General features: G+C 40.3%; 1 protein-coding gene across 1 annotated transcript; it reads left to right on the plus strand.

Annotated features, from left to right (window-relative positions):
• The first annotated feature begins 219 nt into the window (after positions 1 to 219).
• LOC105884089 (olfactory receptor 4C15-like) lies at positions 220 to 1,155 on the plus strand. The gene has a single exon (XM_012787806.1). It carries the CDS (start codon positions 220 to 222, stop codon positions 1,153 to 1,155), a length of 936 nt encoding a protein of 311 aa, XP_012643260.1.
• The last annotated feature ends 15,348 nt before the right edge of the window (positions 1,156 to 16,503 follow it).

The following is a 16,503-nucleotide window of genomic DNA, read 5'->3' on the forward strand; positions in this document are numbered from 1 at the left end:
CCAACCCGATTCTGCCTGACCTTTCACTAGTAACTTCAACAATTTCTAATTTTGTGTTCTCAGTGACAACAGAAACACTTAAGATAATTTTAATATGGATACACCAACTCATTGATGACTATAATACTATAAATTGAACTGAAGCAAAGTTTTCCTTGTCATGACTGCAGATGCTACATGCTGATCAATGTTGGATATTTCAGCTTTTCCTTGGAAATCATGCAAAACCAAAGTTTTGTAACTGAGTTCGTCTTCCTGGGGCTTTCACAGAATCCAAATGTTCAAAAAATAGTGTTTGTTGTATTTTTGTTTGTCTATATTGCCACCATCGGGGGCAACACTCTAATTTTAGTAACGATTCTCAGTAGCCCTGCTCTACTGGGATCCCCCATGTACTTCTTCCTGGTTTTCTTGTCCTTCATAGATGCATGCTACTCCTCCGTCATAACCCCAAAGATGATAGTGGACTCCCTCCATGAGAGGAAAACCATCTCCTTTGAAGGCTGCATGATGCAGCTTTTTGCTGAACATTTCTTGGCTGGGGCAGAGGCGATAGTCCTCACAGCCATGGCCTATGATCGGTATGTGGCCATTTGCAAGCCTTTGCATTACTCTTCCATCATGAACCGCAGGGTTTGTGGCATTATGATGAAAGTAGCCTGGGCAGGGGGCTTCTTGCATTCCATGATAGAAATACTATTTATTATCCCGTTGCCCTTTTGTGGTCCCAATGTCATCGATCACTTCTTATGTGACTTGCATTCATTACTGGCGCTTGCCTGCACTGACACTCACGTCTTTGGCTTTTATGCCCTAGCCAACAGTGGGGTTTTCTGCATTATAATCTTCTCTTTGTTGCTTGTCTCCTATGCTGTCATCTTGTTCTCTCTGAGAACTCATAGTTCCGAAGGGCGCAGAAAAGCTCTGTCTACCTGTGGATCTCACATTGCTATTGTGGTTTTGTTTTTTGTCCCATGCATGTTTGTATATGCACGACCTCCATCTACTTTCTCCTCTGAGAAAATTGTGACAGTAGTTTACACCATCCTGACTCCCTTATTCAATCCTCTGATTTATACTTTCAGGAATAAGGAGGTAAAAAATGGCATGAAGAAAGTATTGAAGAGATTACTGGTGACTTCTGATGGAAAATAAGATACTAAACTATTTTTATAAAGTCAAGCTTAAGAGTAAAAATGTCAAAAAATATTCTTGGACAACAAATTTAAGGGATATACCTGTAAAGAAAGAGGGAACATAATGTTATAATAAAAGTGTTAATGAGGCTCAGAAAATGATGTTTGCACCCTCTGATTCTCAGCAATTCTGAGTTGACAGCCCAGTATCACATATGTAAAATAAAGTGTGTTGAATTTTATATTTACTAGAAATCTAATAATAAAAAAAGAATGACAAGAGAAATTACCTCATCAGACTGCTTGTCATTTACCTCCTGCATTAAAAAACCTTTTTGGAAGAAAGATAACAATATCTCAGAAATTAGGGAGAGAAATTTATCCAAACTCTGCCAAATGAAAAGAAGGTTATGTTTGGGACACTGATATTTGTGTCTCTGAGGAAAAAACATCCAAGACTGAGATATAGAGCAGATCAGAGCATTCACAGAACCTCAACTATAGGTGTTTCTGTTTCACATGACTCCGTCACTTACTGTGGGTCCAATACCAACTGCTGTAGAATGTGAGTCACTTGATCAATATCTTGAGAAACAAACTGTGATTGAGCCACTCGTGCTTTCAGATGAGTTCCTCTTGAGTAGGGTAACTACCCTCTACTAACCAGCTACCAGAGAGGAAGAGGGAACAGATTACACAAGGGAGTAACAGAGGTTATCTCTTATTCAAGCACAATCTAAGGGAACACTTGAAAGACCAGGTTACTAGCAAACTGGTACCAAAGCTGCAGATATAGTGAACTGACATCCCTCTACAGAGGAATGGAAGCCAGAGGCAGCAGAGAGCAAAAGGCAGATTTCAAAAGAGGATTTCTTTTCATTGTATTTGGTGATTGAAATTTTCTTGAGTTTGTTTTCACAGTGAGAATAATTGTACTTGAATAATTATCAATGAAGAGATCATTTAAATGTAGACAGATTTTATAAGTCATTCCTGTAGTTAAGGTTTGTTAGCCTCAGGTTTCCAACTGACTTCTCTAATAAAATTCTTTGCAATAAATCCTTTACATTTCTCTTATCACATGAATGCTAATAAAATGCATATTAATTATTATAGACAAAAACACTCAATGATATTTTTCTTTTTCCATTATTATTGCATGACAGTCCCAAAGTAGAAGTGTGTATGATATTTGTTTTCTTTCTCAAAATAGAAATGGCAGGATACAGGTAAGATTTCATTGATCTCACATGGGGAAATCCATGAAGGATTGAGATTAGGATCTAAAACATTATCTGAATAAATGTGTGCACTGCAGCTGACCAACTGTGCAACAAAGGCTTGGCCTTGCTGAGTAGCTTTTCCTGCTTCCTTCCTCAGCTTGTCTATCATCTGTCTGTCATTGTCGAAAGGGCAGCTTCTTAATGTCTTTTTCCCTTCACGTAGAGCTTCTTATTGTTAAGTAGTTCCTTTATCACCAGGAACTATCTAGAGATTGATGGTCTTGTATCATTGGTTCAATTTATTTATAAATCTGTGCATTGAAGATTTGACATACTATAAAATAAAACATTATTCTGGCCAGATTGTTGTGAGCAACACGGATTCATGCCTGATCCATGAAACACTAAAATTCAAACACCTTTTAATTATTGACCTCAGAACTTCTCATTGTGGTCTCCGGTAGTAATGTACAAGGAAAAAAGAAAATATGACATTTAGCATATGAAAACACAAATACTGAAAGAAATGTACCTAACCTTTTTCATTCCAACTAGGTTCATGAACAGAAATTTGCAAAATTGTCCTAGAAACAGTTATTGCTTTAGCTTTCCATTTTATTTTCTTTGTTGATTTTACTTAGGTATGATGAAATTCATTCTAATAGGTTGTGGGGGTCCATGATCTTCACATTTTATTTTGAGTTTACAGGGCAAATAAACTGCAGAAACACAGAGGCAATATTTTAGATTCTCCCCTGTGTGTTACACATATCCCTTTCATTTCCTTTCAATAGACAAAAACTTAGTGACAGAGCTACACCTGGATGCACAGGAGGCTGAGCAAAGTACGCTGTACTTGGTTGGTCATGACAAGTACACATCTCTCACTGCACAGGATGGGGGAATGGGTTTTTAGTGGACAATTATCAGCCCTGTCACAGGCACCCGACATCAGGAGTATCCACAGAAATAATTTTCACTCAAAATAAGTTCAAGTTGATATTAATCACAACTTATTATTGCCAAGCACCATTCTAAGTAGCAGTAAAAAAAAATTCTATATTCGCAGATAACAGTAAAGTGGATTATGCTCTTCCAAAACATTCCATAGCAAATCCAGAAGATTTGTGAGTTCCCTGATTTTGAAGATATTGCATGAATTTTTTTCCAACTAGGGATTACCAGTTTTTTAAGAGAATATTTATCTATTGAATCCTTCCAGCACTATAACTTTCCTGTGTTCATCATAAATCTCATCCCCTGCCACACACACACCCCAAATCTCCTTTCCTTTGATCCTTTGGATCTCGGGTCAATAACAAGCAGAATCTCCACCAGTCCAGTGTCTTATGTGAACATTTCATTTCTTTTATTGCTTTCCTGTTTCTCCTCTCCATGTTTCCACTAAAGTGAGGCATTTTCTTCTCCCATAGTTCTCATGCAAAAGGCCTACAGATGAGACCTTGTTCTGGTTGCTTCTCACTGCCTCTTTCAGCTCATTCTCCTGCTTCAGTTCCTGATTATTCCTAGCTTCTAATCTCAATATAACTATGCTAGATTCCACTTTTCCTTATAAAAATTATTCACTGCTTCCAGCGTCATTTCTTCTTGTACCTTAAAGGTGCCAGCTCCTGCCCAACTGTCACTCTAGGTGTTCTGCCATACATCTTGGAGATTTTAACATCCACATAGATGACAATTACAATATATGGGCTCCTAAATTGACCAATTGGTAAATTTCCTTCTGGGAATCTCATCCTTTAATCTGTCTCAGTTGTTCACTCTGATGGTCATACCATACACCTTGTCATTACCATCATTTTAAAACTTTCTGTAATCTCAATCTCATACTCACTAATTTTCAAACAATATCCATTATTTCCAGCTTCCCTCTAACAGTGCTCAACTCTAGCAATTCTTTAACACCATGGTGACATACAAACCATTGTCATTGTCAACTTTTTACATGACTCCAGACATACTCTTGCCTAAGAAAGTATGAAAAATAATTCTCTGTGTCTCAATTATTCTTCCTCCAGATATATGCATGGCTTACCCCCTCACTTCCTTTGGTTGATTATTCAAATGTATCTTCTCAGTAATGCATTTTCTAACTACCTCATAGTATAACAAATCCCACCCACTAATATTCTGTGACTCCTATTCCAACATTTCTGTTTAAATTTTCTACTTAATGCTTATCATTACTTAGCATGTCCTATAGTTTAGTAATTTATTTTATTTGTTGTTTATATACCAGAAAATAATTTACATAAGGGTGACGATTTTCTCTTTCTCAAAAACTTTACTGTGTGACCTTAATGTCAGATGATTAAAAAAAGAACAGCTTTATTGTTAAATCTCCAATGCCTAAAATAGTGTCTGGCATATAGCAATTGGTCAATGTATATGTGTTGAATTAATAAATGAATGATAATAAAAATACATAAATGGGCTTCTTCTCCTCAACTCAGTACATGGCCATAAATCCTCGAGCTGTAAACAACTAGAAATGCCAGGTAGAAGATAGGAATCACCTGTCTGAGGTACTGGAGACCTATTGAGAAAACCAATGCTGAAAGGAGTAAGACAAAAGAGACAAGATCTTCAATGAAGTGAGTTGAATTTTGTGGCCACTTTTACCCTGGGAGCATGCTTTGATTCTTGGCATGGGCAGGAGCTGGAGAGTAAGGGCTTTGCACAGGTGGAGGGGCCCTGCTGGAGGAGAGGTGGGGGAATAGACACCAACAGAGCTTTTGAAGGAAATTTGGAGAGCCTAAATCAGGCAGTACTTTTTCCCCAGTATTAGGGACTGTATAGGATTGTTAGGGATTGAATTGCATCTTCCCCAAAAATGCTGAAATCCTAACCCCCAGTACCTGTGAATGTGGCCTTATTTTAAAATAAAAGTTAAAATTAGGTTATTCGAGTGAATGCTAAGCCAACATATCTGTGTCCTTACAATAATGGAAAAGAGAAAAACACGCACACAGGGAGAATGTCATGTGAAGAAGGAGGCAGAGAGATTGGGTGCTTCATCTACAAGCTAAAGAATTTCAAAGATTGCCAGAAAATCATCAGACGCTGGAGAGAGGAATGGAACAGATTCTCCCTCTTAGTCCTCAGAAGGAACCATATAATGAAATCAAATAATAAAAAAGCAGATGGCAGAGAAGCAGAATCAAAATATAAAAACTGGGGTGGAGGAGCAAGATGGCGGACGAATAACACCGCTAGACAGAGTGTCTCTGCAAAAAAGACAGATTCTAGCAGAAATTAGAGGAAAGAAGCAAGAAGACGAGCATACAGCAGACAAGGGCCGGAAGGAGGGGTACCTGAGACCCCAGGAGACTCCACGGGAGGAGGCTGCAGAGGAGAACTGGAGGCTGAGACCACCGGAGCGGCCCGGAGACCAGCGGCAAGGGTAGGTGGATTTGCTGTTTCCCCTCCCCTGCATTCGGGACTGCTGGTGGGCTCCCCAGCGGGTGGAGAGACCTGCGGACACCAGCCCAGAGACCTCCGCTGCCTGCCAACGGTGAGCCTGTAGCAGACGTGGCACCAGGTTCCCAGCTTCCTCCGGGCACCTCCATGTGCACAGACCCGAGCCACGCGGCAGGCGCCATATTGCCTCCTCTTCCCCTCCGCCGACCCTACCCACGGCTGCCCAGAGAGACAATACAGCCACCAGCCGGAGGCACCTCAAAGGAATGGGACCTTCCTGTTTGGGACCCTACACCTGACTCAGGGGAACTCAGACTGTGAGCTCCCTACCCGCCACCCCTCCCAGGTGCTGCTGGCACCGTGTTCCCAGGAGAACGGTGCCGACTCAGACGCTGAGAGACATAGACCCAGCTTGGGCTCCCTGTGGGTGAATTGGGACTGGAAATCCTCTCCCTGGTGGGGATACAGTTTGAACTCTGGGACCCAGAGGTCGGACCTGCAGACCAGATCCCCTGCACCAAGGGCTAGCATTGCCCAGGGCACAGAAGGGTTATACGTGAACAGCCTACTGAGGTGTGTGTGGCTCCAGGGACGGATCAGCATCCTAGAGGGCAACCCTCCTCCCAAGAGGAGGCCGTGCGCCCAACCCAGGTGGCGTTCCTGTGCAGGGAACCTCCCCGCCGGCATCACAGTCCAGGCAGGCCTGGTGGCTTGTGGTCTGGCCTGCTGGCAGAGGCCCAGGAGTAGCTGCGGAGTTGGGGAGGGTGGAAAGAAGTGAGGCCTGCTGCAGACTGCGGGTCTCAGAAAGCCCCACCCCCACACAGACTTTCTGGCTGAGCAGGACCATTCCACCCCCGCCCTGACAGCTTTCCCTAGAAGCAGAGAACAGAACTTTGACCCCTGCTGACGGCCTGAGGGCAGGCTTACCCAACCCAGCTACGCCCAGAACAAGAGCTGTTAACAGGACACAAAATCAACACTATAGCCTGTTCCTCCCAGCAAATGCCACCTACTGACAGGGACGCCATCTTGCACAGCCTTTCCACGGCACCCACTGACTCAATATAATGGGAGTGGTCCAATTTCACCCACAGACACCACCTAACGCCTCAGAAACTAAACAAGGTGTGTGAATACCCAAACAATAAGCTAAGGAAAGAAACAACAACTGATCGACATGGGAAGAAATCAGCGAAAGAACTCAGGAAATATGAAGAACCAAACGGAAAACACACCCCCAAAGAGGAGCACCAGCCCCCTAGAAACGGACACCAACCCAAATCAGGCAACCAATATGACAGAAGAGGAATTTCGTATGTGGATCATAAGAACACTCACCCAGCTGCAACAACAACTCAATAACCAACACAAAGAAACCACAAAAAGTCTCCAAGATATGGGAAAAGAAATAGACACAATGAAGAAAAGTGTAACTGAACTCCTGGAAATGAAGAATCAATTCAAAGAACTACAAAATACAGTGGAAAGTCTCAAGAACAGGGTAGATCAAACAGAAGAAAGAATCTCAGAGCTTGAAGATAACACCCTCCAATTAAATAAATCAGTCACAGAAATAGAGCAGAGAAACAAGAGAAAAGAGCAAAGCCTACAAGAGCTGTGGGATTATGTGAAGAAACCTAATGTGAGGGTCATAGGGTTACAAGAAGGGGAAGAAGACAACACTCAAGGGTTGGACAAGCTGTTTGAAGATATAATAGAGGATAATTTCCCAGGCCTTGCTCAAAATCTTGATATACAAGTTCAAGAAGCTCAGAGGACCCCTGGGAGATTCAATGCAAACAGGAAGACGTCACGACATGCAGTCATCAGACTGACCAAAGTATCAACTAAAGAGGCCCTTCTAAGAGCTGTAAGACAAAAGAAGCAAGTAATATACAAGGGAAAGCCAATTCGAATAACATCAGACTTCTCTAATGAGACTTTACAAGCAAGGAGAGACTGGGGCCCCATTCTCACCCATTTGAAACAAAACAATGCCCAGCCTAGAATATTATTCCCTGCAAAACTAAGCTTCATATATGAAGGAGAAATAAAAACATTCTCAGACCAGCAAAGGCTCAGAGAATTCTCCAAGACAAGACCAGCCCTACAAGAAGTACTTAAAACAGCGTTACGCACGGAACATCATAATAATAACCCACGAATATAAAAACAACCAAAACCCAAAGATATTAAAGGCCAGATATTACAATGGCTCAAGACAGAAATCATAGCAACAACATCCAACCCAACAGAATGATCAGTAATCTACCTTGCCTATCAGTTCTCTCAATAAATGTGAATGGCTTAAACTCTCCACTCAAGAGACATAGGCTGGCTGAATGGATAAGAAAATACAGGCCAAGTATATGCTGTCTTCAGGAAACACATCTAACCTGCAAGGATGCATATAGACTAAAAATAAAAGGGTGGAGATCAATATTCCAAGCAAATAGAAGCCAAAAGAAGGCTGGTATGGCAGTTCTAATTTCAGACGATTTAGTTTTTAAACCAACAAAAGTAGTAAAAGACAAAGAGGGTCATTATATAATGGTGAAGGGCACAGTCCAACAAGAAGAGATAACAATTTTAAATATATATGCACCCAACTTAGGTGCACCCAGATTCATAAAGCAAACCTTACTGGAGCTAAGCAAATGGATTAATAGCAACTCCATAATTTCCGGAGGTTTCAACACCCCACTGACGGCACGAGACAGATCCTCCAAACAGAAAATTAATAAAGAAATAATGGACTTAAACAAAACTCTAGAACAATTGGGTCTGACAGACATCTACAGAACATTCTACCCAAAAGCCACTGAATATACGTTCTTCTCATCAGCTCACGGGACATTCTCTAAGATTGACCATATCCTAGGACACAAAGAAAATCTCAAGAATTTTAAAAAAATAGAAATCATACTACCATGTACCTTCTCAGATCACAGTGGAATAAAAGTAGAAATCAACCCTAACAGAAACTCACATTTCTACACAAAAATGTGGAAATTAAACAACCTCCTACTAAATGATTACTTCATAAATGAAGAAATGAAGACGGAAATAAAAAAGTTCTATGAAGAAAACGACAATGGAGAGACTAGTTATCAACTCCTCTGGGACACAGCTAAAGCAGTTCTGAGAGGAAAGTTTATCTCCATAAATGCCTATAACCAAAAGACAAGAAGATCACAAACAGACAATCCAATGAAACGACTCAAAGAGCTGGAAAAAGAAGAACAGATCAACCCCAAACCCAGCAGAAGAAGTGAAATCAACAAGATCAAATCAGAACTAAACGAAATTGAAAACAGGGAAGCTATTCAGGAGATTAACAAAACAAAAAGTTGGTTCTTTGAAAAAATAAACAAAATTGACACACCATTGGCTAAGCTAACGAAAAGCAGAAAAGAGAAATCTCTAATAAGCTCCATCGGGAATAAAAAAGGAGATATCACAACTGATCCCAAAGAGATACAAGATACAATTTATGAATACTACAAAAATCTTTATGCACACAAACTAGAAAATGTGGAGGAAATGGACAAATTTCTAGAAACACACAGCCTCCCTAGGCTCAACCAGGAAGAAATAGATTCCCTGAACAGACCAATCTCAACAGCTGAAATAGAAACAGCAATTAAAAATCTCCCTAAAAAGAAAAGTCCCGGTCCAGATGGCTTCACACCTGAATTTTACCATACTTACAAAGAAGAACTGGTACCTATCTTGCAGAAACTATTCCACAACATCGAGAAGAACGGAAACCTCCCCGACACCTTTTATGAAGCGAATATTACTCTGATACCAAAACCAGGAAAGGATGCAACAAAAAAAGAAAACTACAGACCAATATCCCTAATGAATATAGATGCAAAAATTTTCAACAAAATCTTAGCTAACCAAATCCAGACACTTATCAAAAAAATAATCCACCACGACCAAGTGGGCTTCATCCCAGCGATGCAGGGATGGTTCAACATACATAAATCTATAAATGCAATTCACCACATAAACCGAAGCAAAAAAAAAGACCACATGATTCTTTCAATAGATGCAGAAAAAGCTTTTGACAAAATTCAACACCCTTTCATGATACGAACACTTAAGAAAATAGGCATAGAAGGGACATACCTAAAAATGATACAAGCCATATATGACAGACCCATAGCCAACATCATACTGAATGGGGAAAGATTGAAATCATTCCCACTTAGCACTGGAACCAGACAAGGCTGCCCACTATCTCCACTTCTGTTCAACATAGTGCTGGAAGTCTTGGCTACAGCAATCAGACAGGAAAATGGAATCAAAGGTATCCAAATAGGGGCAGAAGAGATCAAACTTTCACTGTTTGCTGATGATATGATATTGTATCTAGAAAACCCCAAGGATTCAACCAAGAAACTCCTGGAACTGATCAATGAATTTAGTAAAGTCTCAGGATACAAAATCAATACACAGAAATCAGAGGCATTCATATACACCAATAACAATTTAATTGAAAACCAAATCAAAGACACAATTCCCTTCACAATAGCAACAAAGAAATTAAAGTATCTAGGAATATATTTAACCAAAGAGGTAAAAGACCTCTACAGGGAGAACTATGAAACACTGAGGAAGGAAATAGCAGAGGATGTAAACAGATGGAAATCCATTCCATGCTCGTGAATCGGCAGACTCAATATCATCAAAATGTCTATACTACCCAAACTGATCTACAGATTCAATGCAATACCTATTAAAATCCCATCAGCATTCTTCACAGATATAGAAAAAATAATTTTACGCTTCGTATGGAACCAAAGAAGACCCCGAATATCAAGAGCAATTCTAGGCAACAAAAACAAAATGGGAGGCATTAATATGCCAGATATCAAACTATACTACAAAGCTGTAGTAATTAAAACAATATGGTATTGGCACAAAAACAGGAATATTGACCAGTGGAACAGATGTGAGAATCCTGATATAAAACCATCCTCATATAGCCAGCTCATCTTTGACAAAGCAGACAAAAACATACGCTGGGGAAAAGAATCTCTCTTCAATAAAGGGTGCTGGGAAAACTGGATAGCCACCTGTAGAAGGCTAAAACAGGACCCACACCTTTCACCTCTCACAAAAACCAACTCACGCTGGATAAAAGACTTAAACCTAAGATATGAAACTATTAGAACTCTAGAGGAAAAAGTTGGAAACACTCTCCTAGACATCGGCCTGGGCAAAGAGTTTATGAAGAAGTCCCCAAAGGCAATCACAGCAGCAACAAAAATAAATAAATGGGACATGATCAAACTACAAACCTTCTGCACAGTCATGAAAGTAAACAGACAACCTACAGAATGGGAGAAAATTTTTGCATCCTATGCATCCGATAAGGGACTGATAACTAGAATATACTTAGAACTCACGAAAATTAGGAAGAAAAAAACAAATAACCCCATTAAAAAGTGGGCAAAGGACTTTAACAGAAATTTTTCTAAAGAAGACAGAAGAATGGCCAACAAACATATGAAGAAATGCTCAACATCTCTAATCATCAGGGAAATGCAAATCAAAACCACAATGAGATATTTCTTAACCCCAGTGAGAATGGCCTTTATCAAAAAATCTCCAAACAATAAATGCTGGCGTGGTTGCGGAGAGAGAGGAACACTCCTACACTGCTGGTGGGACTGCAAACTAGTTCAACCTCTGTGGAAAGCAATATGGAGATACCTTAAAGCGATACAAGTGAATCTACCATTTGATCCAGCAATCCCATTGCTGGGCATCTACCCAAATGATCCAGTGACACTCTACAAAAAAGACACCTGCACTCGAATGTTTATAGCAGCACAATTCATAATTGCAAGGCTGTGGAAACAACACAAGTGCCCATCAATCCAAGAATGGATTAATAAAATGTGGTATATGTATACCATGGAGTACTATTCAGCTCTAAGAAACAATGGTGATATAGCACATCTTATATTTTCCTGGTTAGAGCTGGAACCCATACTACTAAGTGAAGTATCCCAAGAATGGAAAAACAAGCACCAGATATATTCTCCAGCAAACTGGTATTAACTGAGTAGCACCTAAGTGGACACATAGGTGCTACAGTAATAGGGTATTGGGGAGGTGGGAGGGGGGAGGGGGGCGGGTATATACATACATAATGAGTGAGATGTGCACCATCTGGGGGATGGTCATGATGGAGACTCAGACTTTTGGGGGGAGGGGGGGAAATGGGCATTTATTGAAACCTTAAAATCTGTACCCCCATAATATGCCAAAATAAAAAAAAAATTAAAAATTAAAAAAAAAAAAGTCCTAAAACAATCAATGTTGGCATGAATGTGGAGAAATAGGAACGCTCCTACACTGCTGATGGGACTGCAAACTAGTACCATCTCTGAGGAAAGTAATATGGAGAAACCCTCAAAGAGACACAAGTAGAATTACCATTTGATGCAGGAATCCCATTACTGGGCATCTACCCAAAGGAACGAAAGACATTCTGTTAAAAAGATAATCTGCACTAGGATGTTTATAGCAGCACAATTCACAATTGCAAACACGTGGAAACAACCCAAGTGCACATTAATACATGAGGAGATTAATAAAACGTGGTATATGTATACCATGGAGTTCTACTCAGCCACAAAAAACAATGGTGATGTAGCACCTCTTGTATTATCCTGGATAGAGCTGGAGCACATTCTACTAAGTCAAGTATCTCAAGAATGGAAAAACAAGCACCACATGTACTCACCATCAAATTGATATTCACTGATCAACACTTAAGTGCACATATATTAGAAACATTCATCGGGTGTCGGGTAGGTGGGAGGGGTGGAGGGGATGGGTATATTCCCACCAACGTGTGCAGTGGGATGGACACACTTGAAGCTCTGGTTCAGGTGGAGCAAAGGCAATATATGTAACCTAAACAATTGTACTCCCATAATATGCTGAAATAAAAATAAAATAAAATAAAAGTAAAAATTGAAAAATCAAACAGAAATCATCAACCTAGAATCAATATTCAGCAAAAATATCTTTGAAAACAAAGGTGAACTCAAACCTTTCAGATATACAAAAGTCAAGGAATTTGTCAGCACCAGATTTCACTACAAGAAATGTTCAACAAGTCCTTTGGTCAGAAGGGAAATTCCAGATGGAAATCATAATCTACTGAAAAGAGCAAAGGTCACCAGAAATGGTAAATGTATGTGTAAATACCAATAATATAATTTCCATATCAGCAAAAGTCAACATTGGCTCATTTTCCCTATTGTAAAATATAAGTTTTGTCACGAAGAATTTTCATTTTAATACTTCTTCACCCATACAACAATTATTCAATACCGTAATGTAAATGCCTATTTAATATAACCACAACATCCCCTCCTTTATCCCCTGAAAGTTAATTTTGTTGGCTCATATAGAACAGCCCAAACCAGGCTAAAAACAGAGTTTTCCTATAAATTTAAAAGCTTCATGCACTCAAATGTTTATAGCAGCACAATTCAAAATTGCAAAGCTGTGGAAACAACCCAAGTGCCCATCAGTTCATGAGTGGATTAATAAAATGTGGTATATGTATACCAGTATACTTAATACTACTCAGCTTTAAGAAACAATGGTGATATAGCACCTCTTGTATATTCCTGGATACAGCTGGAACCCATTCTACTAAGTGAAGCATCTCAAGAATGGAAAAACAAGCACCACATGTACTCACCAGAAAATTGGTAGTAACGGATCAACACCTAAGTGGACATATAGGAGTAACATCTATCGGGCGTCGGGAGGGTGGGAGAGGGGAGGAAGGGACGAGTATATACAATCACAACGAGTAAGATGTGCAACGTTTGGGGGATGGACATGCTTGAAGCTCTTACTCGAGGAGGGAGGGGGGCATGGGCAATATATGTAAACTTAACACTTGTACCCCCATCATATGCTAAAATAAAAAAAGAAAAGAAAAAAAAAATAAAAGCTGCATGGACCATCAGAAATATTAGTTTGTTCCAAATGGCTTATCTTAAGGAAAGAGTTTACAGAATGGCTCTACACTGTATAATTCTTCCTTGGCAGATATTAATTAATTTAGATACCTGCCCTGTCCCCTGACCTTAGAAAGCATCCTCCAAATAGCAGAAGCCAGTGAGCCAGGCTGTGGTCCTGGACCTGTGACATGCTGTAGGTGAAAGTGAGACTGTGTAAGAAGAGCACCTTTAACAATCTATCCCATAAAAACTGATTGGACCCACATTTACAATGACAGGTACAATAAAGTGGAAGAATTTTGCTGGTTATGGGAAGAAATAGAAATATTGTGAGTAAAATCAGGAACAGATGATGCTGAAGACTGCTCCTGGGGCAGCAGCCGCAATTTTGGCACCTGGATTGCCTCGAGATTTAAGATGTCTTGATATCTACTTGGGGAGGGTGAAAAATGGACCATCTTCAGAACTAATAACTGAAGGCCAACACTGTTGAAACCGTTCAGAGAAAAATAGAGGGACTAAGACTAAACCTGACAGGAGGGGGAAAACTTGTTAATAAGAGAGTTGACAGTAAGTTATTTTAATTGGGAAATTTGTCCCAGCTGTTGGCAAATAAGCTAAGACAGTGCTATCACAAACGTGTGGATAAAGATCAATTCTCAGGACCAGGTGTCCTCAAACTATGGCCTGCTGAGGGCATTTATCTGGCCTGCCAGGTGTTTTTGCCCCAGCTGCCTGTCGGGCTTAGCAGCCAACTTGTCCAGGGCCCACAGTGCGCATGTGTGGAATGTGCACCTCACTATCCAATGGCCTTCCAACAGTCTGCGGGACCATGAACTGGCCCCCTGTTTTAAAAATTTGAGGATCTCTTCTCAGGACCATTGAATAATCAGTTACAGGACCACGCCACATACCCCAATCCCTGCTCAGATTAGGAAAACCTGGTTAATGATAATTTCTGTAGCTCAATCACTGATCGCTTAATTTGCCTTTAAGAGATCTTCCCACAAGATGGCGCTCAAGTCAAATAGGAGGTCAAGCCACAGCTCCCAGAGCCTAACCAAACAGAAGTTTCTCTTGACCCTAAGTTTCTCCTGATCCTGGAGAAATTTGTAGGCATACCTATGTTTTCAGAAAATATTTTTTTTAATTTTTTTCTATCATATTATGGGGGTACAAATGTTTAGGTTACATATATTGCCTTTGCCCCTCCCGAGTCAGAGCTTCAAGCCTGTCCATCCCCCAGACGGTGCATACCACACCCATTAGGTGTGAATATATCCATCCTCTCCTCCCCTCTCCTACCTGCCTGACATCCAATGCATATTATTACTATATGTACACTTAAGTGTTGTTGGTCAGTTAATACCAATTTTCTGGTGAGTACATGTGGTGCTTGTTTTTCCATTCCTGAGATAATTCACTTAGTAGAATGGGCTCCAGCTCTATCCAGGATAATACAAGAGGTGCTACATCACCATTGTTTTTTGTGGCTGAGTAGTACCACATTTTATTAATCCACTCATGTAATGATGGGCACTTGGGTTGTTTCCACATTTTTGCCATTGTGAATTGTGCTGCTACAAACATTCACAAACATTGGAATGCAGATGTCTTTTTTATAGAGTGTCATTTGTTCCTTTGGTTAGATGCCCAGATGGGAAGGGGAGGAGGGGATGGGGATATTCACACCTAATGGATGTGGTGTGCACTGTCTGGGTGATGGACTTCCTTGAAGCTCTGACTTGGTTGGGACAAGGGCAATGTATGTAACCTGGTCATTTGTACCCGTGTAATATGCTGAAATTAAAAAAAAATTTTTTTTTAAGTAGAGGGATCAATGCCCAGAGCAGCAGGAAGGCGAGGGCTTGCACTTCCACAAATATATTTGTATTTGAGCTCCTACAGCAGGCTATTCTAGACACCAGCAATACATCTGTGAACAAAAGAGAAAAAAAAATTCCCTGCCACATGGCTTACGGTCTATGAGAAAAAGCAAGCAAAAGCACAATAAATAAATTATATAGTAGATCAGAGAGTAATAAGTGCTCTCAATAAAAAGAGTTGGTGGGGATGGGGCCTAACAAAAGCCAAGATGGAGGTTAGTGTTAATATTTTTTAAAGCACAGGCAGAATAGCATTCAGGGAAAAGGAGAGGAGAAAGTGAGCTATGAAGTATCTGGAAGGAAGAAGAAGGTAGAAGTGCAAAGTCTGTAAGGGAGGGGGGAGTGTGTGTGTGCACAGGAGCCCAGTGTGGCAGAGCAGAGGGAGGGAGTGAGGAGCAGTCAGGAAGTCAGAGTGATGCAAATGTGCAGAGTCTGCAGGTTGCTGTGAGGACTTTGCTTTTCCCTCTGCTGAAACAGAGAACCACTGCAAGACAATGAGCAAAGTCATGGACTTTACCTATGATTTAACATCATCTCATTTCTGAATCATGTCATTCCTTAAGTTAGAAATCACTTCTGTATTGTCTTCTTTCAGATATCAGGGGCATTTTTTTTAAATCCCACTTTTTAAATTGGCAATGTGTTTCTGAGAATCTTTTTAATCATTATAGTAAGTACAGTAAGTTCACTTAGTGTTAGCAAAACAGTTGGATTGCCTTGGAGCTCAAAACATAGGAATGAATTTCACCATGCCTAGGTAAAATCAACACAGAAAATAAAATGGAAAGCTGAAGCCATAACTGCCATTGGG

The sequence above is a fragment of the Microcebus murinus genome, chromosome 4 (genome assembly GCF_040939455.1).
Source record: "Microcebus murinus isolate Inina chromosome 4, M.murinus_Inina_mat1.0, whole genome shotgun sequence".
NCBI lineage: Eukaryota > Metazoa > Chordata > Mammalia > Primates > Cheirogaleidae > Microcebus > Microcebus murinus.